This window comes from Anolis sagrei, chromosome 2 (assembly GCF_037176765.1).
Source record: "Anolis sagrei isolate rAnoSag1 chromosome 2, rAnoSag1.mat, whole genome shotgun sequence".
In the NCBI taxonomy this organism is placed as follows: Eukaryota; Metazoa; Chordata; class Lepidosauria; order Squamata; family Dactyloidae; genus Anolis; species Anolis sagrei.
The window spans coordinates 151,015,304-151,040,599 of NC_090022.1; the positions used below are offsets into that span (position 1 = coordinate 151,015,304).

The 25,296-nt window shown below is 40.6% G+C and overlaps 1 protein-coding gene across 3 annotated transcripts in view; it reads right to left on the bottom strand.

Annotated features, from left to right (window-relative positions):
- The window catches only part of TMOD1 (tropomodulin 1), a 53,028-nt gene that overhangs the window by 14,698 nt on the left and 13,034 nt on the right, over window positions 1–25,296 (bottom strand). For all 3 annotated transcript variants that reach the window (XM_067463965.1, XM_060763770.2, XM_067463964.1), the window contains 3 exons: window positions 17,748–17,916; window positions 14,315–14,471; window positions 6,765–6,884 (listed from right to left, as the gene is read on the bottom strand). In XM_067463965.1, coding sequence (XP_067320066.1) covers window positions 6,765–6,884; window positions 14,315–14,471; window positions 17,748–17,867 — 397 coding nt within the window. In that variant the 5' untranslated portion in view covers window positions 17,868–17,916. The remainder of the gene's footprint in view (window positions 1–6,764; window positions 6,885–14,314; window positions 14,472–17,747; window positions 17,917–25,296) is intronic.

Consider the following 25,296-nt stretch of genomic DNA (forward strand, 5'->3'; position numbering starts at 1 on the left):
TGTATCATGTTGTTCTTATGGACCTCTTTTCCATTTAGTGAGCCAATTGTCTGTGCATTCTGCCAAAGGTTAAGGAGATTTTTATGCAATTGCTTAGACATTTGAGAGAACAAATTATAGAAGCAGTAAACTTCTTCACACCATTTGGCAGGACGTCCAAAGGACAAGCTCAACAAATGAGTTACATACACTTCATATCAAATTACCAGTGGGCAAAGAGCCAGCAGCATTTGTCTTCTGGGATGTGAGCCACCCACAGGATTTATAAGGGCCTGACAGAAATACTTGAGAAGCCTCTCCAAATAGATAAACAGCTGGACTTTGTTTGGTTTCAAAGTTAGTCTACACATTCACACGATCACTCTACGGAGTGCATTTAACAGCACATAGAAACATGACAGTCTAATAAAGCCATATCCATCCTCAGAAGTAAATGCTCTGGTAGCATGCAGCATACTATATAGCTGTGAACCTGACAGCAGTTTAGAACAGTTATTTGCCATGACTTTAACCTGATATTAACTGAAATAACTGATTATTTCTCTACTTTCTGATTAATTAGTTACACACATATTGCAGTAGATGCTGCAATCAATTTTCCACATTGGTTAAGGCTTGGGGCAAAGGACATTTGAATAAAAATACTACTTTTTTATTTGTGTTTTCCCTAGAGATTCTTAGGGGGAAAGCCAATGGGATTTTGGCCTGCATAAATAGGGGTTTTTTTCCTGTTTGAGAAAATGCAAGTTGCTTCTGGTGTGAGAGAATTGGCCGTCTGCAAGGACATTGCCCAGGGAACGCCTGGATGTTTCAATGTTTTACCATCCTTGTGGGAGGCTTTTCTCATGTCCCCGCATGGAGAGCCAGAGCTCATCTGCACTCTCCTCAGATTCGAACTTGCAACCTGTCAGTCTTCAGTCCTGCCGGCACAGGGTTCAACCCATTATAGGGGCTCCATAAATAGGAGTATAGTGTCTAGATCCAGGGAAGTCATGCTATCCCTCTGTTCTGCCTTGGTCAGACCACACCTGGAATATTGTGTCCAATTCTGGGCACCGCAATTGAAGGGAGATGTTATGACTCCAATTCTTTCAGAATACTACTTACCTGAAAAGCTATTTCAGCATGCACTCTTCTAAATTAAAATTGGAATACTGCTCAGCTATCAGAAATTATACATTTACAATGTGTTAAGTGTGTGATGGACTACACCGATAATGGCTATCAGTGGAAACTACTGTTGTTAGCATCCACTTCATTGCAGCAAAGATAGTCCATAGCAAACATGATACAGAGATACAACTAGCAGTTCCCTTTGAGGGCAATTAATTCTATTGCCACAGGTTAAAAGAAATGGGGGAAATGATCCACCCAAGCAGGTGAGAAGGAGGAGGAAAGGACAGAGCAGTATATCATGCAATATATGGAAGGCAGCCCTCCTCTATGAATGGGGTGGGGGCTTTGTTTATTTATTGATGCATGCTTGTAATGGTTTCATGCAATTTCAGAATGAAGGCACATGAACATGTTCCTAAGAGAAGAGGGACACTCTAGCCTTCTCTCGCTAGAAGTTTATTTTGTTGTTGTTTTGCTGCTTTTCAGAATTATCATATTTTAGCGAATAATAGTCACACACTATTTTTTAAATTTCATTTTTTTGCCTTTAATCTTGTAATCATTGCAGGAGTAATTCTGTTCATGACTACAGTACTAATAGTATTGTCACTCAACCAAATGAAGTACAGTGTTCCCTCACTTATCACGGGTGTTACGTTCCAGGACCAACCACAAAAAGTGAAAATCCGTGAAGTAGGGACGATATATATCTATATATATAATGTTCCGAGGGAGAGGCAAAAGCGAGGAGAGATTTAAAGGCACCGTGCACCTTTTTTGCTAGCTATAAGGAAGGGCTATAAGGCCATGATTTACATACTGCTTTGTATCTCCTCTCTCTCATGATTGACTGCCTCTCTCCTGAGGGGGAGGGTGAACCATCATTGCCAGGAGGTAGGATTAGAATACCGCTCTGGGCAACAGCAACCATTCATAAACCGGGAGGCAAAACCCCGCAAAACAACGAGTCCGCGAAAAGCGAACCGCGAAGTAGCGAGGGAACACTGTAGTGCAGTGCTGTAAACCTCTGGCTCTTAAATGGTGGATCCCAACTCCAAATGTGGTCTTCTTTGCTCAGTGTGGAGTTGCAAAATGTTTGACAACAGCGTAATGTTTCTGAACAGTACCTAGATACTTACTTGAATCTCTTAGCATCAAGGTGCTAAGATCTGCCCAGGAGGCCTTTCTCTCGCTCCCACCTCCGTCACAAGCATGGTTGGTGGGGATGAGAGGGCCTTCTCGGTGGTGCCCCCCCGGGTCTGGACCCCACCCTGTCCACCTTCTGGAAAGAGCTGAAGACTTGGATGTTCCAACACTCCTTTGAATAATGGTTTAGCTACTGATCAAGCCCTTGTCCTGCCCTATTAGTCTGAAATTTGCACATGCCCACTTTTCTCGGCTATTGGTTGTTTGTTGTTCAGTTTATGTTTTATGATGTCTTATGTTTTATTGGTTTTATTGTTTTACTATAGTAGACTGTTATAATTTTTAATTGTGTTACTTTGTAACCCTTGTTTATGCTGGGCCTGGTCCCATGTAAGCCGCCTCGAGTCCCTTCGGGGAGATGGAGGCAGGATATAAGAATGTTGTTGTTGTTGTTGTTGTTACTATTATTATTATTCTCATCATCATCATTATTACTACAGTGGAATCTGCAGAAAATGCTTCAGCTTTACTTAAGCAAAAGGAAATATGTCAGCTTAGTAAATCTTGCAGATTTGCTTGTTATCAGCAAATGTTTAATTTTACGCCTATTATATATATCAGTGGTTCCCAATCTTTGGTCCTCCAGTTGGTTTGGACTTCAACTTCAGCTTGCCAACTGTTAGGAATTGTGGTAGCTGAAGTCCAAAATACCTGGAGGACCAACGGTTGGTAGCCACTGGTATATATTTAAATACTCACAGTTGTGTAATGATTTCTCAGGAGAAAGGGGGTCACAAAAAATTCTCAAACAAAAAGGGGTCATGAATCAAAAAAGTTTAAGAAGCCCTGCTCTACACAAGTGGTTAAAAAGGGTGGTGTTCCTGTAATGGCACGCCCAAGCCTTTGGGAAAAACTACAGTGTCTGGCTTTACTTGGAGCTATCCGATAACCTTCTGTTAAGATTAAGACCCTCAGTAGGCAAGGTGAAAAGATAACCAAAATTATTGGATAACTCAAAACAATACACTACAAAGGGAGGTCTTGCTGGTTGCAGTCATCATTCTGGGGTCTTTGAAAGTCTCTCTTGCCTCTGGTGCACAGCAATGGTTATAAACTGTCTTAATCTTCTTCCTTGTGAAGCTTAGGCCGGTCAAAAGCTTCTGTTGTCCTTTGGACGGGTGGTATAAAAACACTGCTAAATGCAGGTGCTAAGAATGCCTGTTTGGATTGCTTGGGCCGAGGATACAAGTCAATCTGTAACTCTTAACTGTAGCTCTGATGTAGAAAAAGGAGGAGTCCAGCAAGAGAGCTTCATACAGGGAAATAGAATAGATCAACTAAGGCTGGCCTCTGTGGGGTGTTTTCACGCTCCACCCAAAAACTAATACAAAGGAAGGTAACCACACTACTGGGAAAGCCTATAAACAGGGGGAACTAAAGCAGAGGAGAGGAGAAGGCAGAACCAAGATTTCACAGCTCCCCTTGAAAGAACTGTCTTTAAAAGGGTGGCTTTAAAACACTGCAATACGAAGTTTCACGTGATGGTTGCATCCAATTTTGTTTGGTCAAAAACATGGCACGAAATCTGCAATGATAATGTGGTGAAATACGATAATTTCAAGATGATATGATGAACGTTAAGGTAGGAAGGCATATACTGCCAAACACCAGACCACAATTTCAAGTACAAATTGAAACTCCACATAAGTGAATGGACAGAGAGAACGCTAGCTTGCCAGCTTACATCTGATGAAGAGTACTTAGGCAGGTGATTAAGCAATATATTGACCTAGTGTGTAAACCCCAAATCACAATCCAGTCAGCTTTTCAAATACAAAATGAACAAGCAGCAAAACGATTTTGGACAACAGGGCAGAGCAGCAGGCCTAATGCAATTTTGCATTCCTAAAACAGGGCCATGAGGTAACCCGCACGGTTCTCTTACAGTCCCTCTGCGACTTCTAATGTGATGGATGATGTCATGGGAAAATGGGAGGAACAGGCAGCAGGCTGGAAAAAACAGACATAGTTTAAGCAGGAGGGGTGGTTCAATAGCTATGGAATGAGAAAAAAAGGGAAAGACGCAGTGAAATGGTAGTTAACGTGCACTTATGGAAAATAAGCCCAAGCAACTTGAACTAGGTCTTCTTGACCCTAGGTTCACGCTAGAGACAAGAATGAAAATAGCAACTGCATGTCATCCTCCAGTTTCATAACTCTTAAGTAATAATCTCTGTGGGACATGCCAGGGCTCCATATCTAACCACTGTTGCTATTGCTGGGATGGAAGACAGGAGGAGAATTCAGATACATGACATATATAAGGAAAAACAAGCAAGGAGACAGAGGAGACAGAAAGTGCAGATGTCATGCAGTTATGATAATCTCTAATCTGGTCTTTATGCAATATTTTGAGACAAAAGTATATCAATCAGGAGTAGATGCAGACAATATATTTCTCCTCCAGCAGTAATTTATAGGAGGAACATTTTCACGTTCACATCACTAAGCGATTGGCACAAACCTCTATGGGCTAGATCTTTACCACCAACTAATCCCGGTCCATCTACAGTTGCTTAGAAAAAAGACTGGACTTCAAACTATGTAATCAGCTGATCAACTATTATCTACGTCTGTGCCCTGCTATGTCACACCACTGGCCATGACATAGGTGCAATTGATGGTACCATCTCAAGCCGAGAAGAAATCTGTTATAACTTCGGTGATCATATGAGCGAGTATCACATCACACCACAATAACACTATAATAATATTATAATATCAAAATTAAATGCAAGGAATTATATTGCTAGAGGGCTATAATGATCCCATCCTGTTTTCTTCAATGAAAAAAAGGTATAGTGCTGTAACATCATAAAGATACAACAGTCATTTTTTGCAGGACTATATACATTTTTTATCATGTCAGAATCGCAAGTCGCTTCTGGTGTGAGAGAATTGGCCGTCAGCAGAGACGTTGCCTAGGGGAAGCCCGGATGTCTTACTATCCTGTGGGAGGCTTTCCTCATGTCCACACATGGGAGGCTGGAGCTGACAGATGGGAGCTCACCCCATCTCATGGATTTGAACCACCAACCTTCAGGTCAGAAGTTCAGGCGGCACAAGGGTTTAACCCAGGCATGGGTAAACTTGGGCTCTCCAGGTGTTTTAGACTTCAACACCCACAATTCCTAGCAGCCTCAGGCCCTTTTCTTTTCCCCCTCAGCCACTTAAGCTCCAGCTCCAGACCACTTAAGCGGCTGAGGGGGGGAAAGGAAAGGGCCTGAGGCTGCTAGGAATTGCAGGAGTTGAAGTCCAAAACTCCTGATGGGCCCAAGTTTGCCCATGCATGGTTTAACCCATTGTGCCACCACGGCTCCTAGAAGTGTAAAGTAATAATACTAATATGTGGGTGTGAATTTAGTTTCGAAAATAAACAATTATAGTAAGTACAAATAATTATAGCCTTGCAATTCTATTTCATTTTCAAATACAGCACTAAAAAGTTGTTATATACAATTAAAAACTGCTATATGGAATAACATTCACTGGATTGGTTATAGTCAATGTGTGCTAGCACTGCAATTCTATTTAATTTTCAAATACAGCATTCAAAAGTTGTTATATATAATTAAAAGACGGGTATATGGGACAGCAGCACTCACTGGAATGGTTATAATCAATGTGTGCTAAATTCTATTGTGATATAGCTTTATCCACATAATAGCTGCATTCTTTAAAAAATTCAAAAGAAACGAGCTAAACACATCTGCTGTTTTATGCTTATCTTTAAAAGTTGGACTTTCAGCAGACCGAAAAAAGACAGAATTTATTTATTTATTTATTTACGACATTTATATGCCGCTCTTCTCAGAGTGGCTTACAAGATATATATATATATATATATATAAAACATGTAACAAACATTATATACATACATACAATATATTTTATTATTAGCATAAGTACAATATCAGTATTATATATTACTTTATTGTACTATACCATTATATTGTAATATTATTAGTAATATTACACGTAATATAAAACATAATTATAATATATTATTATTATTAGTAGTATATTGTATTACATTATAATATTATAAATATTATATGTATATACAATATATTACATTACATTATATTATATTATTAGCATAGCACAGGAGACAAGATGGAACTGTCCCCTGGCCCCCTTTCTCTTCACTCTGGCCCGGAGGAAAAAACAGAATGATAATGATTGGTTAACAGTATCAAGTAAAAAAAAGAGTAATGAATTGTGATTTCACACTGAAACTAGAGTGGCAGCACCCAGGTTCTTTAGGTTCTTTCCAGTCTTCGCAGTCTGTAAGGACTGCCAAGGAAGTCTGTTCTTTCTTCTTGGATTTTAAGTAAATGGGGTTCTGTTGATATCTGAATACTCCTCCATATGAAACACTATGTATTAATGTAAGCAATAACTACTACAATAAGTCAAGTCCCTAGATCCTTGCATTTTACCTGCAATATCACAGAGCTCAGCATCTGAGGCATTTGCTAAGGCTTCCTCCAGTTCTGGTTCCAGAGTAACACTCTCCAAAACAGGATCTATAGCTTTTTGCTTGGGAACCCAGATTTTTCCTATTAAAAAGAAAGAAAGTGGTGTCAGTTCATTCTAGCAGGTTTGCATTCATTTTAATGATGGAGGTCAACATTCCTTGCTGCCTATGACTTTATCTGACAGCCTCATAGCACTTACTAGGATGTACAGGACTGTAAAGGAACACTAAAAAGTTTCACTAGTAAAGTGATACTTTAACTACATAGAATTGTAGGGGTTATTTTAGCACTGGTTTAGCAAAGACATAGGTTATAACACTGTATGTAGACACTCACTCTTCAATATCTACATGAAACCGCTGGGTGAGGTCATCTGGAGTTTTGGAGTTTGGTGTCATCTGTATGCAGATGACACACAACTCTATTACTTGTTTCCACTTCAATTCAAGGAAACTCCCGAGTTCTGGACCAATGCCTGGCAACTGTGATGGGCTGGATGAGGGATAACTAACTTAACCTGAATCCAGACAAGACAGAGGTCCTCCTGGTCATTTGTGAGGCCGAGTGGGCTATAGGGTGGCAACCTATGCTGATGCTTGAAGCTTTGGTGTTGGCGGTGGCTGGGAGGGACTATGAACAATTAAAGCTTGTAGGGCTGCTTCTGAAGACGGTTCGAAAGCTTCAGCTAGTACAAAGATCAGTAGCCAAGCTGCTGACTGGGGCCAGTTATAGATATCATATGACCACCCCCCCCCCTTTTGAAGCAGCTTCACTGGTTGCCTATTTGCTTCCGGGTCCAATTCAAAGTGCATATTATCACCTAGAAAGCTCTGCACAGCTCAGGTCCTGCCTATTTATGTGACCGCATTCCCCCGTATGAGCCTGTTCAGCTTCTTATGATCAGCTGGGGAGGTCCTCCTCTCGATCCCACCTCCATCGCAAGCAAGGCTGGCAAGGACGAGGGAGAGGGCCTTCTCAGTAGTGGCCCCCTGACTCTGGAACACCCTTCCCAGGGAGATTAGACAGGCATCCAACTTCATGGCATTTAGGAGGGACTTGAAGACCTGGTTATTTAAACAGGCTTTCGGGAGTGATTAGTCCATCTCTATGATATGGATGTACCTTGATTGGGGTTCTTTTTCCGGTCCCAATTCAAGGTGCAGGTTCTTACCTACAAAGCCCTGAATGGTTTGGGACCCGCCTACCTTCGTGACCGCATTTCTGTGTACGAACCCACACAATCTCTTCGATCATCTGGAGAGGCCCTGCTCACGCTCCCACCTCCTTTGCAGGCGCGATTGGTGGGGACGAGGGAGAGGGCCTTCTCGGTGGTGGCCCCCTGACTCTGGAACTCATTTCCCAGGAACATTAGACATGCCCCAAGGTTGGCAGTCCTTAGGAGGACCCTGAAAACGTGGTTGTTCCAGTGTGCCTTCCCAGAATAAGGAGAACTCTCAGCAATATGTCCTCACAATGCACTTTAATACTGACTTAGGATGGACTGTGCTCCCTCATTTCTCTCTGAAAAATCCTATCCTAGTTATATTTTACCTTGTTCACGTCAGCATATTTTCAATTTTAATCTATTACATTTGGCCCGGCCATTTTTAAAATTGTTTATATCACTATTGATTGTTTTTTGTTTATGTGATTTATATGATTTGTATTTTATTCATTGTTTATTGATGTTGTGTTTATTGATGTTTTGTTTGATGTACTTTGGGCTTGGCCTCATAGAAGCCGCACCGAGTCCCTTGGGGAGATGGTACCGGGGTACAAATAAAGATTATTATTATTATTATTATTATTATTATTATTATTAGGAAGCCCCCTTTCAGCTCATAGGAACAACGGTGTTTTAATCTAATGTTTATCATTTTTATTATTAATTTTGTTTGCTTATTTGTGCCATATTTTGTATTTTATTGATTTGTTGTATTATTAATTGTTTATGCCATTCTATGAATTTACTGTATTGCACTTTATTGGAGCCCCTGGTAGCGCAGAGGGTTAAACCGCTGAGCCGCTGCACTTACTGACCGAAAATGTGTGGGAAAGGTAGAAGGCAAACAGAATTGCTCCTCTTCAAGCTTCTTCAGACAAAAAAGGTAGGAGGGGGAATCTCAGAATAGAAAGGAACTCCTTTTTCTAGATCCTAACAGCTAATACTGCTGTGTTTTTCCGAGAGGGAAAATACAGCATGACCCCTGAAGGGGACATTTCATGTGGTTATGTGAAATTGCAGGTATCAGTGAACCCTACTGAATGAACAACTTCTTCCATGGGAGAAGAGAGGGATAAGAATAAATAAATAAATAAATAATTCCATAATTTGATCATAGAATCATCCTGGAGACCTAGAAAATGTCCAGAAAGGACACCTCTTTAGAAATTAAATTGTGGGTATTGGGTATGGATATGTCTTCATTAGTATCCTCTCTTCTTTCTGAAAGAGCGGTTCCCAACAGAGCTATACACATATTAATATACAGTGCAAAATCATGGCAAACATTACGAGACTTCCAGAAATATCTAAGTTCTACTGTATTTTCCCCAAACTTCTTGAGAATTAAATTGGATGCCCCAGATGTAAAGGAAAAGAGAGAAAGCCAGCTGAAGGGCAATGTTGTCTTCTCTTGCTGTTCTCCACAGCAAGAGAACAGAAAGATACTCATTGAGGTAAGTTAGATATTTACTTTGGATTTTATATTTTTTATAGGCAATTTCGAATAATGAATGGAAGTTCTTTGAGAAGGCACATTGTTTTAATGTACGCCATGGGCTTTGCAGCCCTTTACTCAAAATCATTAATCCCTAAAATAAAAAAAGTTTAAAGTGGTGTTGACAGGGAAACTAGTGTGCCATACTGGATTGTTACTTAATTAAACGTGTGTGTGTATTCTGACACAAAATAGAACCAAATGATGCAGTTGTGCTAGTTCTTTGAAGAAAAAAAATTGTCAAATGGGTCTTATGATAGCTTAAAGATTAGCACATTTTATTTGACATTATCTTTCACTGGTGTCCTACTGCTTGATAAGGAACAGAGGTGCTACGCCCAAGAGATTGACCAGCCATACAAGACTAGGTGAGATAATTGCCACAAGCCACAAAAATTCCACAGAAACTACTATCTCAATCCATTCTAGGTGAAATATCCAAAAAAAAAGTCAAGAATGCCTACTGTTTAGGAAACCAAGGACAGTAAATTCAGCAGATGTGCAAGACTAGATGCAAGTGAGTCTAAAATCACAGAAAGTGCTCAGGAATCACATTCTGCTTACAGTCCCAGGCAAATCATTTGTGTTCTGGAAAACCATCCACAACAACATTTCAGTAGCCATGCTTACCAAATTCACCAGCTGAGGAAAAATGAATGTGATTGATGCAACAGGCCAGAAACAATTAATAGGAATCAGGGCCATAACTCTGTATTTCAAAACATGACCCAAACATTCCTGTGGAAGTTTTTTTTAAGAGCATATGTCTTGTTATATAACACCCATCTAAAGCTTTGCATATCTCATGAACTTGTAGGTATGACTTGTTAGGTCTCTGCCATGTGTTACAGAATACACATCTTGTATATACGATAAATTGATAATATTACAAAATCTAAAGTTACAACATTTATAAACAGACAACAAATTGAAAACAGAGGATGAAATTCTTCTATTCTCTGCAAAAACAAGATGAGAAGCAAACAGCTGATATTAAAAATTGGAACAAAACTAAAGAATGCGAAGTCAATCACTGTGCCAAAATGCAATCTGAAGAACATCCCTGTAGAATTCAAAGACCATGTAAAAATAGACTTCCACTGTAAAGCCTAATTGACCAAGAGCCAGAAGAACTCTGGACTGAAACCAGGAACATTGTCTGGGAAGAATACAGAAAGACACTATCTACTGCCCAAACGAAAGAGAAGTCTCAGTGGGTGACACATGAAACTCTTAGAGCAGTTAAGGGAGGACAAGAAGCAAATGAAACAAGTGACAGAAATTGGGTCAAAATCCTGAACACATCTGTTCAGCAATCTGCATACATGGGCAATTATTACTATAATGCAGAGAAATAGATGATAACAAAACAACAAAAAGGAAGAACCAGAGACTAAAGGACAATCCTCACTGCTGAATTAATGCAACCTTTCATGTTGAAAAAACCATTTTATTTCTCTGAAATTTGTGGTGTCAAGTCTCAACTACAGCATACGTCTTAATATCAGCATTGTTTATTAAAGTCCAATTTAAAATGTTAAAAATGAATAAGCAACCGTTTTGTTTACAATACTGGACTACAATTACGCATGGACAATATTTGAAGTCCATAACAACACCCAGGTTTATTTCCCATGAGAACATTATGCAAACATCTGGGAACTACTTCTTCACTTTAATTCCTAATCGACAATTCTGATGGATAGCAGGAAAAATAAAAATATTGAATGGTTAGAAAAAAATTCAGCACTGGAATGACTTGGAATAATGATTGGATTGTATAGTATTGTTGAAGGCTTTCATGGCCGGAATCCCTGGTTTGTTGTAGGTTTTTTCGGGCTATATGACCATGTTCTAGAGGCATTCTCTTCTGACATTTCGCCTGCATCTATGACAAGCATCCTCAGAGATTGTGAGGTCTGTTAGAACTAGGGAAATGGGTTTATATATCTGTGGAATGACCAGGGTGGGACAAAGAACTCTAATCACTTCTCAACAAAAGATTGCCCCAGGCACTAACAAGACTCACCAAACAACTGCCAGGCCATCAAATGCTAATCAAGGTGGTAAGTTGAAACATTCACACCTGGCTCCAACAGACAAGAATTCTTTGTCCCACCCTGGTCATTCCACAGATATATAAACCCATTTTCCTAGTTCAAACAGACCTCACTACCTCTGAGGATGCTTGCCATAGATACAGGTGAAATGTCAGGAGAGAATGCCTCTAGAACATGGCCATATAGCCCGGAAAAACCTATAACAACCCAGGATTGTATAGTGTTTGCCACACTGGAGCACTGACATGATTCATTTTGCTAGGGGAACATGAAATCAAATTGAGCACACATGGAGGCACGCAATCAAGCAACAGACAGTCCAAATTAATCAATCACTTTACTGTCAGAAGGGTAACTTGCAAAATAGAGTGGCAGTGGTTGGCGATTAAAGACTTCCACTTTTTGCACTTTTTCCCTTTGGTCAGTTCCTTCTAAACGCTCATAAGAACCACTATTGTGGAAGTTCAGTTTTTGAAGAATGGGGATCAGAATTCAAAGAGTGAAAACTGAAATTGTGATGTGAGAAAGAAGAAAGGGGTCCTCTTTAAACAACTAACTAGGATCTGTCTATCAAAGAGATAGCACACTCATTGCTCCGGGCATGGAATGTGACACCGGGGCTATTTTTGTCCTCGCTGCCCATGCAATGCAGAATGAAAAGGAGGACAAAGACCATGTTGTCCGGAAAGCAGCTTGAAGGTTGAGCTTGGCTAAATTTAGGCCTCACAAAGAAGCAACTGCTTGCTGGGCTGTCCTTTGAGATGAAACAGAAAACTAACAAGAATCCTTTAAGGAACAGTCCCCTCAATTTCCTTTACATTATAAAAGAAACACTGAGAGACGTTTTTACAATAGACTCATAAAAACAGGATATACAACAACAGTTCACTTTTAGAAATTTGAAGGGCAAGTAATATAGACACCAATCTGCTGACTGGATTACGTTTTCCTATAAAGCAAGGACTGAATAAATACATTATGTTTAAATTCACAAGCTTACATTTTTTTATACACCTTGCTCAGAGTAAGTCCCTCTGAACTCATTTTTAGTCTGCTATGTTTTTTGATATTGTTGTTTATGTATTATGTTTTTTAGTCTTGTACTGTGACTTATTTTCTGTAAGCTGCCCTGAGTCCTGTTTGAAAAGGGGGCAAGATATAAATAAATAAATATGATAATGACGATTGTCTCAATGAGGCAAGTTTCACTAACTGCCATCCTGTGATTTTTCTGAGCAATGGATAGGGTGCCTTTCATTGTAATGAGAGTTATGCAGAACAACTCATTGGGAGATTGTTGCCAGAAGAGCTGGGGAAGTTTGAAGATTTTTGGATCTTGTGTCCCATCAGCCAGAGTTAGGATGGCTACTGGTAAGGGATTATGGGAGTTATAGTCCAGGACAATCCCAGTTTGGAATCTGAAGCAGTTTCTGCCTCGATTTTTTGAGATAATTAGAGAAAATAATGGCAAAATATTTCATATAATCAGAAATTAAAAGTTAGCAAAAGACATTCAGAATTTTCTTTTGTGAAATATCACAAGAGGAAATTCCAAACTGGAGTGTGTGAACTGAAACATCTTTGAAGGCAAGCACACTTTGAGCAGAAAGAGAGAAAGGGCGGGGATGGTAAGATCCTTTTCAATATGCCTAGGCAACTGATGGGAGGAAGCCTGCAGTTTCATTTCCCCCTCTAGGAATAGTTAGCAGCCATTCACTTACATCAGGTGTTCCCCTACAGCTACATCAGTTGGGAAGGTAAGAATATCTTCTCTTCCAATGCAGAAATCTCAGCATCCATGGGGAAAGGGGGGAGATTGCTGAAGGAATGAAGGACACAGTAAACTTCATCCCCCACTTTGATCATATACTAGCCAGACTGGGGTAACTGTGTTGGAGTTATCAACTGTACTTTCCCTGGGTTGTGGTAGGTTTTTTGGGGCTATATGGCCATGTTCTAGAGGCATTCTCTCCTGACGTTTCGCCTGCATCTATGGCAAGCATCCTCACTACCTGTGAGGATGCTTGCCATAGATGCAGGCGAAACGTCAGGAGAGAATGCCTCTAGAACATGGCCATATAGCCCCAAAAAACCTACCACAACCCAGTGATTCCGGCCATGAAAGCCTTTGACAATACATTGTACTTTCCCTGTTGCTGGCAAGTTAGGGTGGTTCCTCACAGGGCTTTAACCCTCACACACCTCCCCCCAACATCTGTGTTTTCCTGCGAGAGGGGGTTGTCCAGATGTCCTGCCAAGCCTTCCGGCAGGGCACCTGAACACAAAACAACCCCCTCCCCCCAAAAAGCCTTTTAAAAAAGAAAATAACTTACCTGGCCACCATTCCCCCTTCTCTGGAGCTCTCCTGGTGCATAGAAATGACGTGCCAGGAGAGCTCCGAAAAAGGGGAATGGAGACCAGGTAAGTTATTTCCTTTTTAAGGCTTTTAAAGAGGGTTTGGGGAGGGGGAAGGGGTTGTCTTGGGGTTTTTTTTGGGGGGGGGGGTTCCAGGAGCCCAAGAAATTTAAAAGAGCTGTATGGATGGGCCCAATCCACACAGCACCCACAGTTGTAAAGACACAACCTTCTGAAAGACCCAGGTCTTTCCAGCTGTCAAATTATTTCAGCAAAAAGCAGGATTTTTCTCTGCCTGGAAGGAGACATAAATAGCAGCAAAACAGACATCATGCAAGCCCAAGAACACCAAGTAATGAAAAGGTCAATCTCCTACCTTTTTTCTCCCCTGTAAAAGGAACCAGGTCTTCTCTGTCTTTGATATCAATTGCCTCCTTTTCCAAATGTGCCAGAAGATCATCTCTTTTGAAGGGGCCAGTAGGATTTTTCTTCGTTTGATCTCTCTGTCTCATTCCTGCAGGCAGCAATGCATTCTAGATTTTTGAAAAGAGAGGAAAATACTTGAACTGTGGTCATTATCTATCTTCTTAAATGAAATATTACTAAATTGTCAAAGCACAGGAGACAGTATACATAGCATTGTCAAGCACATGCTTTTAAGCATACTGAAGGGCCCGGTGTAATCTCCATTATCTCCAAGTATATTTATTATGGGGAATACACCCATTCTTCATATCAAATTACTATACTCCTCAGTTTTTAATAGAAGTCCTATGCCTTTTCCAATCATAATACACCTTTGATGCATCATGCTTCCCACTACTCTCCACCAATAAATGACCAGAGGGTGTAAAACATGAGATGTTAACAATTATTTTTAATTTTTCTCCTTTGTTGACATGGTCAAATCCCACTATGCTAGTCCAGCTTTAAAAATGTTTAAAGACATACAACCTAATAAATAAAACATATGCAACCAATGCTAATATATTCCATGCAAATGTGATGGTGATCTTGTAATGTAATCCAACATTTCAGAGATCAAGTGTTGGAAGCAATTCAAACAATTAAAAGGGATCATTTCCCCAAAGACTCTACAATTGTTGGAAAGGCAGTGAGGAAATAGCAAGGCCTTGCTGAGTAACCTTTTGGCAGGCGTACAAGTACTAATTGCTGGGAAGCAAAGCTGCCAATTTTAAATGAATTATGCAGGAAAACATAGAATGGCACGCTAACGATGAACCTTTCAGCAATTCTATGTGTGGACAGATTGAGATTAGAGCTTGGGTAAACTATATTTTTGAGCTACAACTCCCAGGATCTCCCAACAAGTATCATCATGGTCGACAGAACTCAATAATTCAATTTATGTCAGAAGGAGGAAAAAAGTAAGGTGTCCTATAAAATCAAATTGTTCTGGCATGCCTTCAAGTCATTTCTGACTTATGGTGACCCTAAGATGAATGTATCACAGTGTTTTTATGGGGCGGAAAGTATGTGACTTGGTCAAGATCATCAAACCCTGGCCCACTGGGTTAACTGAGCATCTGGATTGTATCAAAAATTACCAATTATCGCAGGGGTTCTCAAACATTTTCAGTCACAGAGCCCTCTTTGAAGCAGTTTCTCGTGGAGTTCCAAGAAGTTATGTGTGTGTGTGTTATGTGTATGGATGGATGTATATGTGTATAAAGATAGATAGATAGATAGATAGATAGATAGATAGGCTAAACTTTTGGATACAGGGGCCACATTGTATTTTACAATTTGACAGGAGAGACGGGTCAGTGACAGATGGATGGAGAGTGTTTCTGTGAACTAACTGGGAAAAAATGAACAAATTCCTATGCGTGCTGGACATATCTCATTAGTAGTACAAAGAAAGGAAGGAAGGAAGAACAATACAATATTTAAAAGGAAGAAAAATTTCAACCAACATAAACTTAATAGTATTTCATTGGAAGACCCCAGGGGTCATCCAGTCCAACCCCCTTCTGACATGCAGGAAAAGCACAATCAAAGCACCACCAACAGATGGCCATCCAGTCTTTGTAATGCCAACACTACTACTACTACTACTAATAGGAGCAACCCCAGAGGCCATCCAGTCCAACCCCCTTCTGTCATGTAGGAAAAACACAATCAAAGCACCCCCAACAGATAGCCATCCAGTTTTTGTAATTATGATGATGATGATAGGAGCAACCCCAAGGGCCATCCAATCCTATCCCCTTCTGTCATGAAGGAAAACCACAAATCACCCCAACAGATGGCCATCCAGTCATAATTATTATAACGATGATGATGATGATGATGATGATGATGATGATGATAATAATAATAGGGGCTGCCCAGTACAACTCCCTTTTGTCATGCAGGAAAAACACAATCAAACCAGTCCCAACAGATGGCCATCTAGCCTTTGTAATAATAATAATAATAATAATAATAATAATAATAATAATTTATTTATTTCATCTCAATAATAATAATAACAACAACAACAACAATAATAGCAGAAATATCAGGGGCTATCCAGTCCAACTCCCTTCTGTCATGCAAAAAAAATACAATCAAAGCACCCCCAACAGATGGCCATCCAGCCTTTGTAACAATTACAGATCAATTATACTATGCTGGAGGGCTTCTGTTAGGCAACTGATCAACTATTGTGTGAGCAGCATCTTGCACCTTTGTTCTGATCCACTTTGTTCTTATTTATTTTTCTTATCAGAAGAAATATATTAATATACTAGCCGTCCCCTGCCATGCGTTGCTATGGCCTGCATGGGGGTTCTGTGTGGGAGGTTTGGCCCAATTATATCGTTGGTGGGGTTCAGAATGCTCTGTGATTGTAGGTGAACTATAAATCCCAGCAACTACAACTCCCAAATGTCAAGACTCTATTTTCCCCAAACTCCACCAGTGTTCACACTTGGGCATACTGAGTATTCGTGTAGAGTTTGATCCAGATCTATCATTGTTTGAGTCCACAGTGGTCTCTGGAGGTAGGTGAACTACAACTCCAAAACCAAAGGACACTGCCCACCAAACCCTTCCAGTATTTTCTGTTGGTCATGGGAGAACTGTGTGCCAAGTTTGGTTCAATTCCATTGTTGGTGGGGTTCAGAATGCTCTTTGATTGTAGGTAACTATAAATCCCAGCAACTACAACTCCCAAATGACAAAATCATTTTTTTAAAGTGAAGGACATACACTTGATTGTTAGGTGTATCGTGTCCAAATTTGGTGTCAATTCATCCAGTGGTTTTTGAGTTCTGTTAATCCCACAAACGAACATTACATTTTTATTTATATAGGTTAAATTATCAGGGCATTATCTACTCAATTCCCAAAGAGGCTAAAATCAGATGCAGCTCCTATCAAATTGAGTAGGAGGGAGAGGGCAGAAAGAGCTTAAAGGAGAGGCAGAGTTACCCGTGTGAGCAGCAACACTCCTCAATGCTCAGGCCCAAATCTGCACATTCTGAGTGGGAGCACATTCAAACATTTGGTTCCATATAGACCATAGAGCAGCACAACACCTGCTCTGGCTGGCTGATGCTTCCTAATTGAACCAAATGGCTCCCTTTGGTTAGAATTTAGTTAAATCCCTAACAATATATTTCAGATCCCAAGGTACACATCAGCCTTGGACTAACCTTGAAACCAAGTTAGAAAATCACAAGCCCAAAGTACAAAAGTATTGGTTTTCACAGTGTTATTAAAAATGGAAGTTCTCCAATAATTAGCTGAAAAACTGAATCACACACCACACCATTAAAGAGGTGCTCTTTGAAACTACTTACATCTGGATCTAGCTCTACCAGTTCCTCCTCTAAAATCTTGATTTCATCTTCTGTCAATGCTCCCAAGATCTGGTCTTCATCCAGGTCTCGGTACTTCTCCAGTCCTTGTCTGTATGACATTCTGGGGAACTTATTATGACAATCTCTCTCTTTCTTCAGAATAAATTACCTATTGAAAAACAAAAGGGAAGAAAAACAGGACAATATTAACATTTGAATTTTATACTGGCCCAAATGTCAGAATTAAACCAATGAATCAAATATGCAATATAATATAGTGTATACGTTTTTTAAAGCTTAAAAGTGATTAAATGATAATCACAATGTAAACTTACTAAGCCAGAAATGACAAAGTTCTGCAGTAAAAATTGTTGTTGTTGTTGTTGTTGTTGTAAACCATTCTGGAAGTAATACTCCAGAGGCTTACTTCAGGCTTGTTTACATCAGCCAATTATTTCAGGACAGGTCCGGAGCAAAAATTCTGCTTCAGGGAATTTATATGGATTTTTTGTCTTGCCGTTTTTATCATATTGTAAGGATAAAAGGTAAAGGTAAGTCTGGTTGTGTCTGATTCGGGGGGGGGGGGGGGGGAATGCCAATTTCCATTTCTAAGCCAAAGACCCAGCATTGTCCGTAGACACTTCCATGGTCATGTGGCCGGCATGACTGCATGGAGCAGCATTACCTTCCCACTGAAGCAGTACCTACTGATCTATCACATTTGCATGTTTTTGAACTGCTTGGTTGGCAGAAGCTGAGCCTAACCACAGGAGATCACTCTTCTCCCTGAATTCGAACTGCCAACCTTTCGGTCAGCAAGTTCAGCAGTTCAGTGATTTAACCTGCTGTGCCACTGGGGGCACCAATAATAATGATGATGATGATGATGATGATGATGATAATAATACCAGGCGTTGTCCATGGACACCTCCAAGGTCATGTGGCCGGCATGACTGCATGGAGCGCCATTACCTTTCCGCTGAAGCAGTACCTATTGATCTACTCACATTTGCATGTATTTGAACTGCTAAGTTGGCAGAAACTGGGCCTAACCGCAGGAGCTCACTCCGCTCCCTGGATTCGAACTGCCAACCTTTCGGTCAGCAAGTTCAGCAGCTCAGTGGTTTAATCCATGCGCCACCAGTTATCATCATCATCATCATTTCTTTAGAAAGAGAACAACGACGTGGTTGTGGGATCAAGCCTTTGGATAATAAATAATGCAGCACAAAGAATAATTAAAGAATATGGTTATGGTATAGCTATGGTATACGATTTCTGGATCACGGAATTTTCATGTTTATACTACGATGATTTTATGCTTTATTTGAATGTTTGAATTTTATGTATGACTTATGTTTAATGATTTTAATTGATTTTAAGTTCACAGTTACACGTAGTCAGAGGCGGCTCTAGGTAATTTTCAACGGTAAGCAAACAGTATCCTCCCCCCCCCCCCATCACTGATATATATTTTCTGTTCGTCGTGGGAGTTCTGTGTGCCATATCTGGTTCAATTCCATCACTGGTGGAGTTCAGAATGCTCTTTGGCTGTAGGTGAACTATACATCCCAGTAACTACAACTCGCATATGTCAAGGTCTATTTTCCCCCAAGAGCACCTCAAGAGTGCCCCTGGGCAAAATCAACTATACTGCAAATGCTTACTTTGCGTAATGGTTGAGCTGCCCCTGCACATAGTAATCAGTTATTATGATTTCTTTGTGTACTACATGTTGGCATTGAATCTTTGCCATTAGTATGTTGTAAACCGCCTTGAGTTACCCCAAGGGTGAATACAGTACACAAATGAATGAAAGAATGAATGAATGAATGAATGAATAAATAAATAAATAAAGTTTTATGCTCTGTTCCCAACTTGTAGCAGTGGAAGGGTGGCAACTACATATTCCAGATGGCCATCGTGAATGGCCTATGCTGACATCAGCTTAGTCATCTGCACATCTAGGGAAAAGGAGGGGCAGCAGTGGACTAATATAGACAGGCAGGTGCACTTGAGATGGGCCGGGAGGTGTGTAAGGAAGCGGGGGTAAGAAAATAATGTATACAATATATAAAATAATGTATAAATATTAAAATTAATATTTATTCTACTTTGCGGATTTTCACTTATCGCGGGTGATCCTGGAACGGAACCCCGGCGATAAGTGAGGGAACACTGTATTGTCCTGGACCATCCTGAGTTAGAAAGGTGTGTGGGGGGGGGGGGGACGGGACGGGGACGACGACGACAGGATACTCAGTTTGCATAATATAACAGAAGCAAATATTGCACTTCTCTGTGGATGGAAGCATAGCTTGTTAATCTAGTGCTATTGCAAACTTGAAATGTTGTCAATATACAATTCCAGTTTTTTGAACCCACCCCCCTCTTGTTTTCTAATGAAGGAGGAAGATGGGAGAAGAATTAGATTGTCATTGATAATTGCAGGTTACTCCGATGCCAAGTATCACAGATGCACAGGGATGATGCAGGCATACTTGGCTACTACCATCTGATGCCTGCAAGACCAGTTGCTGGCATCAAGGGGTGGGTGAGCCATTGCAGATTAACACCTCAGATCAAACTGTTCTGGGGGTAAAGTGGGAAGAGATATAAGCGGTAGGGCAGCAAAAGGTTACCTCCTCAAATGGTGCTAAATCTACCCCTAGACTTGGATCATTTACAGCTATTACTATTATTCTCAATCTTCCTCATTTTAAATTCCTTAGACATTTTTTCCCTAAAGACAGATTTTTTGTTCCTGTTGTTGTGTACCTTCAAGTTGTTTCTGACTTATGGCAATGCTATCATGGAGTTTTCTTGGCAAAATTTTCTCAGAGGGGTTTGCCATGACCTTTCTCTGAGGTTGCGAGTGTATGACTTGCCAATAGGTTTTGGTGGATGAGTGTGGTTTATGAATCCTGGTCTCCAGATTCATAATTCAGTGTTCAATTCACTACACCATGCTGACTCTGAATAGTTGCCAGCATAATCCTTAATTGCTCTGACTGATGGGCCAGAGAATAGTGCTTGCAATGCTGATTTTGATCGGTTGCTGTGAGTTTTGGCAATGTTCCAGAAGCATTCTCTCCTGACATTTCACCCACATCTATGGCAGGCATCCTCAGAGAGTGTGAGGTCTGTTGGAAACTAGGCAAGAGAGGTTTATATATCTGTCCAGGGTGGGAGAAAGAACTCTTGTCTGTTTGAGGCAAGTGTGAATGTTGCAATTGGTCACCTTGATTAGCATTGAATGGCCTTGCAGCCTCAAAATCTGGCTGCTTCTTGACAGTGGGAATCCTTTGCTGGGAGGCATTAGCTGGCTCTGATTTTTCCTGTCTGGAATTCCCATGTTTTTTTTTAGTGTTTCTCTTTATTTACTGTCCTGACTTTAGAGTTTTTTAATACTGGTAGCCAGAGAGAACATTTCTGGAAGATGGCCATACAGCCCAGAAAATTCACAGAAGGAGAGAACATTTCTGCGACATGGCTATACAGCCCAGAAAACCCACAGCAGGAGAGAATATTTTTGGAACATGGCTATATAGCCCAGAAAAGTCACAGCAACAAACAAAATCTGGCTACCAATATTTAAAAAAAAAAAAACACCTTTAAAACAGGGCAGTATATAAAGAGCAACACTAAAAAAACAGGGAATTCAAGACAGGAAACAATAAGGGCCAGCTAACGCCTCTCAACAAAGGATCCCCCAGGCAGCAACCAACCAGACATTGAAGTTGCAAGGCTATTCAATGTTAATCAAGGTGACCAATTGGAACATTCACTCTTGCCTCAAACAGACAAGAGTTCCTTCTCCCACCCTGGACAGATATATAAACCCCACTTGCCCAGTTTCCGACAGACCTCACAACCTCTGAGGATGCCTGACATAGATGTGGGCAAAACGTCAGGAGAGAATGCTTCTGGAACATGGCCATACAGCCCGGAAAACTCACAACAACCCAGTGATTCTGGCCATGAAAGCCTTTGACAACACACTGATTATAATGTTTGGGCAGGCTTATATTGGTAATGGCCAGTTTTTCAGATCACAAGGTCAAGCTAGCTGAGTCTCAGAGGAGAGAGACATTGGGACACATTAACATATACAAAACTTAAAAACAGTGACAATATAACATAAAACTAAAACCCTTAAGATTAACAAGACAGGAATAACCTAATACTGTAAAGTTGATTTTTTTAAAAATTACAATTTGTCCAATTATGTCCTGTCAAATGCTTGAGAGAGTGTTTATGGGAAATGCCTTGGTGATGATGGCTCTTCAGCAGTGGAACAGGCTGCCTTCAGAAGCTGTGAAATCTTCGACCCCTGACATTTTCAGAAAGAGATTAGACAGACACACCAGAGATACTTGGGAGTGTAGAATATCCTGCCTTGGGCTGAGTAGTTAGACTGGGTCCAGTCCAATTCAATACCTATGATTCAATCACTGCACTCTTCAGCTGGCAAAATAATTTCTAGCTCAATTCCTAAAAGGTCAGATTAATGAGAGTACATGACATTAGCCCCCTATGGTTTCAAGGGCACAATCCAAGGCACCATTTTGATGATGATCTTCTAGACAGGCCCCCTGAAAATGCGTACTCAGATGATCCTTGCCCTATGTTTACCTAATCAGAGCAAGCAGAAATCGTGACACATGTGTTTCTTCACTTACAGGTTGAACATCCTGTATCTTCCTAGCTCATACCATGGAAAATAACAATAGCATAATTTAAGAACAGCAGCAACAACAACCACGAAATCCATTATGTTGACAGATCTTCTGTACCTGAGTTTTTTCTTCCAAATATGGAAGAAAAAACTGTCGCAACTCAGGATAGATTCACCTTGCTCAGAACACCACCACACACCAAGGCTGTAGGTTTTGTAGTTTATTGAAGAAAAAGCAAAACCATAAACATAGAAATAGGGTTGCAAAAGTTCAATAGCCAAAACAGAGTCTTAAATGCAAAGGCAGAGTTTCCAAGGTCCAAAGGAAAATAACATGAAGTATAATCCACTGGCATTGGTCAAACAAAATCCATGGCAGCATGACAAAGTCCCCAGAAACCAAGATCGAAACCAAAGTCCCAAAGACCCAAAAGCTTTCCCCAAAAGCTGAGGCAATTCCAGAGATGTTAACAGGGTGTAAGCAAAGTTGCACTGACAAAGGATTGACTTCAATCACATCATTAAATATGTTTCCCTAGCATGAAAGCATTACGTTGACCTCGAACTTCCCGTTTGTTAGCAAGCCAAGCACTTCGGCGTACCCTTAATTGCAAACGGTCCTCCCTAATCAAATCCCCATCACCTTCAAGGCCGAATAACTCATTATACTGGGATTGGCCACCCTGGGAATCGAGAGGCACTGAGCTCACAGATGAAGCGGCCGACTCCTCCACCTGCAGCTGTGAAGTTTCATTCAAATCATGACCATCTTCTAAAACAACATCCCTTTCTCTGGGAAACAGAAACGGCGTCTCTTCTTCAGTATCAACACTGTCTGCCTCAACAACAGGGACATGTTCAGAAATCTGTAACCCATCATCCTCCTCGTCCTGAGGAAACTCAGGCTCAGAAAGCCCAGGCTCAGACTGAGCCACAACCAGGCATGTAGCCGGGGGGGGGGGGGGGGGCTTGGGGGGCTTCAGCCCCCCCCCCCAATTCTCATGGTGGTCCGCGAGAAGGCCTTACTGGTACATTATTTAAACTGTTATGTTTATTCATATCATGATCTGATCACCATGCTCAATATATCCCATATGCATGGGGGTACTGGGGTAACGATACAAAAGGTTTGCTAGGGTAGACCCTCTTTCACTCAGACTCAGCCCCCCTGAACCAAACTCAGCCCCCCTCAAACAAAATCCTGGCTTGGCCACAACAAAAACTAAGGTACACAAGATCTGTCAACATAATAGAAAACTGGTATCAAATGTTTTATTTCTGGCACCTCACACCACAACAGCTAGCAGAGTACTATAAAAACTATGAAAACCATTGTTGGAAATGCGGGAAGGAACTTGGATCCTACCATCATTTATGGTGGGGCTGCAAAGTAACCAAACGTATTGGAAAGTAATTCAGAAACACACACAAAACATTATTAAAATAAAATATGACCTCAAGCCCAAGTACTATTTGTTACATATAATAGATTTTGAGGTAGAAAAAAAAAATAAAGATTTGATTTTATTTCAAAGTAGCGGTGTGAATAGTAATAGCACAGAAATGGAGAGAAAAAGATCCTCCAACAATTGAGGACTGGTTCATTAAAATAGCAGAATACATTAATATGGACTCATTGACACAGCTATTAAAAGATCAGAACAAAATGAGCAAAACAGACTGGAAATCACTGAGAATGTATCTACAGGAGAAAATGAAATTTAATAAGTAAAAGGGAGTGAATAATCAGCATAAAAAGTTTCCTGAGACAATTAGGTAGCGGAACTTAAAGAAATAAACACAACTTAGAAAGGATATCTCCCTGCGGGATGGACTGGAAGACTTCAAATCCCCGCTTCCCCGCTTTACCCCTCCCCACTACCCTCCCAATACCTACCCCCACCCTCATTATCTACCTCATCACTTCCTACTCCTCCACTTTCTTATACACTTTATATGTTCCCACTCCTTTTATTGTATTTTGAAAATGATCAAATAAAAAGGATTTTAAAACAAGCATAACACAATCCTAAGAGCTCAATCTAGTTGCTGGTTCCATCTGGACCGACACACTAAATTCGTTAGACTTATACAAGTGTTACATTAGAGGGGAACAAGGAACTGAAAGGTACAATTAAAAGGACCTTCCACATGAAAGGTAATGGCTATTAAATAGCAAAGCAGTTCATGAAGGGGAGGGAGGGGGTGGAGAATATAAAGGAATGGAAGAAAAGGAGATGAGTATGGTGATTTTGATGTATGAACTACTATGTCAATTAATGATTACTTACTAAATATTATATGTGATATTGTACCCCAGGCTTTAACACAGCAAGTTAAACCACCAATTGCAGAAAATCTAAAAGGTCGACAGTTCAAGCCTGGGTTGGGATGAGCTCCCAACCATCAGCCCAGCTTCTGCTCACCAAGCAGTTACGAGGGTTGAATAAAAAGTAATGCCTCCACCTTCGTAACTCCTCAACAGATGGCAGTACTGGTATGCAGCAGGTACTGGCTTGTTCAGTAGACTCTCCTCTACAGTTCCATTTTGGTAGAAAGCCTTATCATTGAACGGTTGTGTTGTTAATGTGCGAAGTATGGAACCCTGCACAGACTCTCAGTCAATGCGACTTAAGCAACGTGGGGTCATTGAATTCTTGACAGCAGAAGGTGTCACCACAAAGGAGATTCATCAGAGAATGCAAGCTGTTTATGGTGTTTGTGTTGATGTGAGTACTGTGCATCATTGGGCGAGTAAGTTTAAAGTTGTTGAAGTGGGAACATCTGACTTGTGTGACAAACAAAGAGTTGGACGTCCCGTGACAGCAACCACTGAGTTTCACAAGCAAAAAGTTCACAGATTGATTCAAG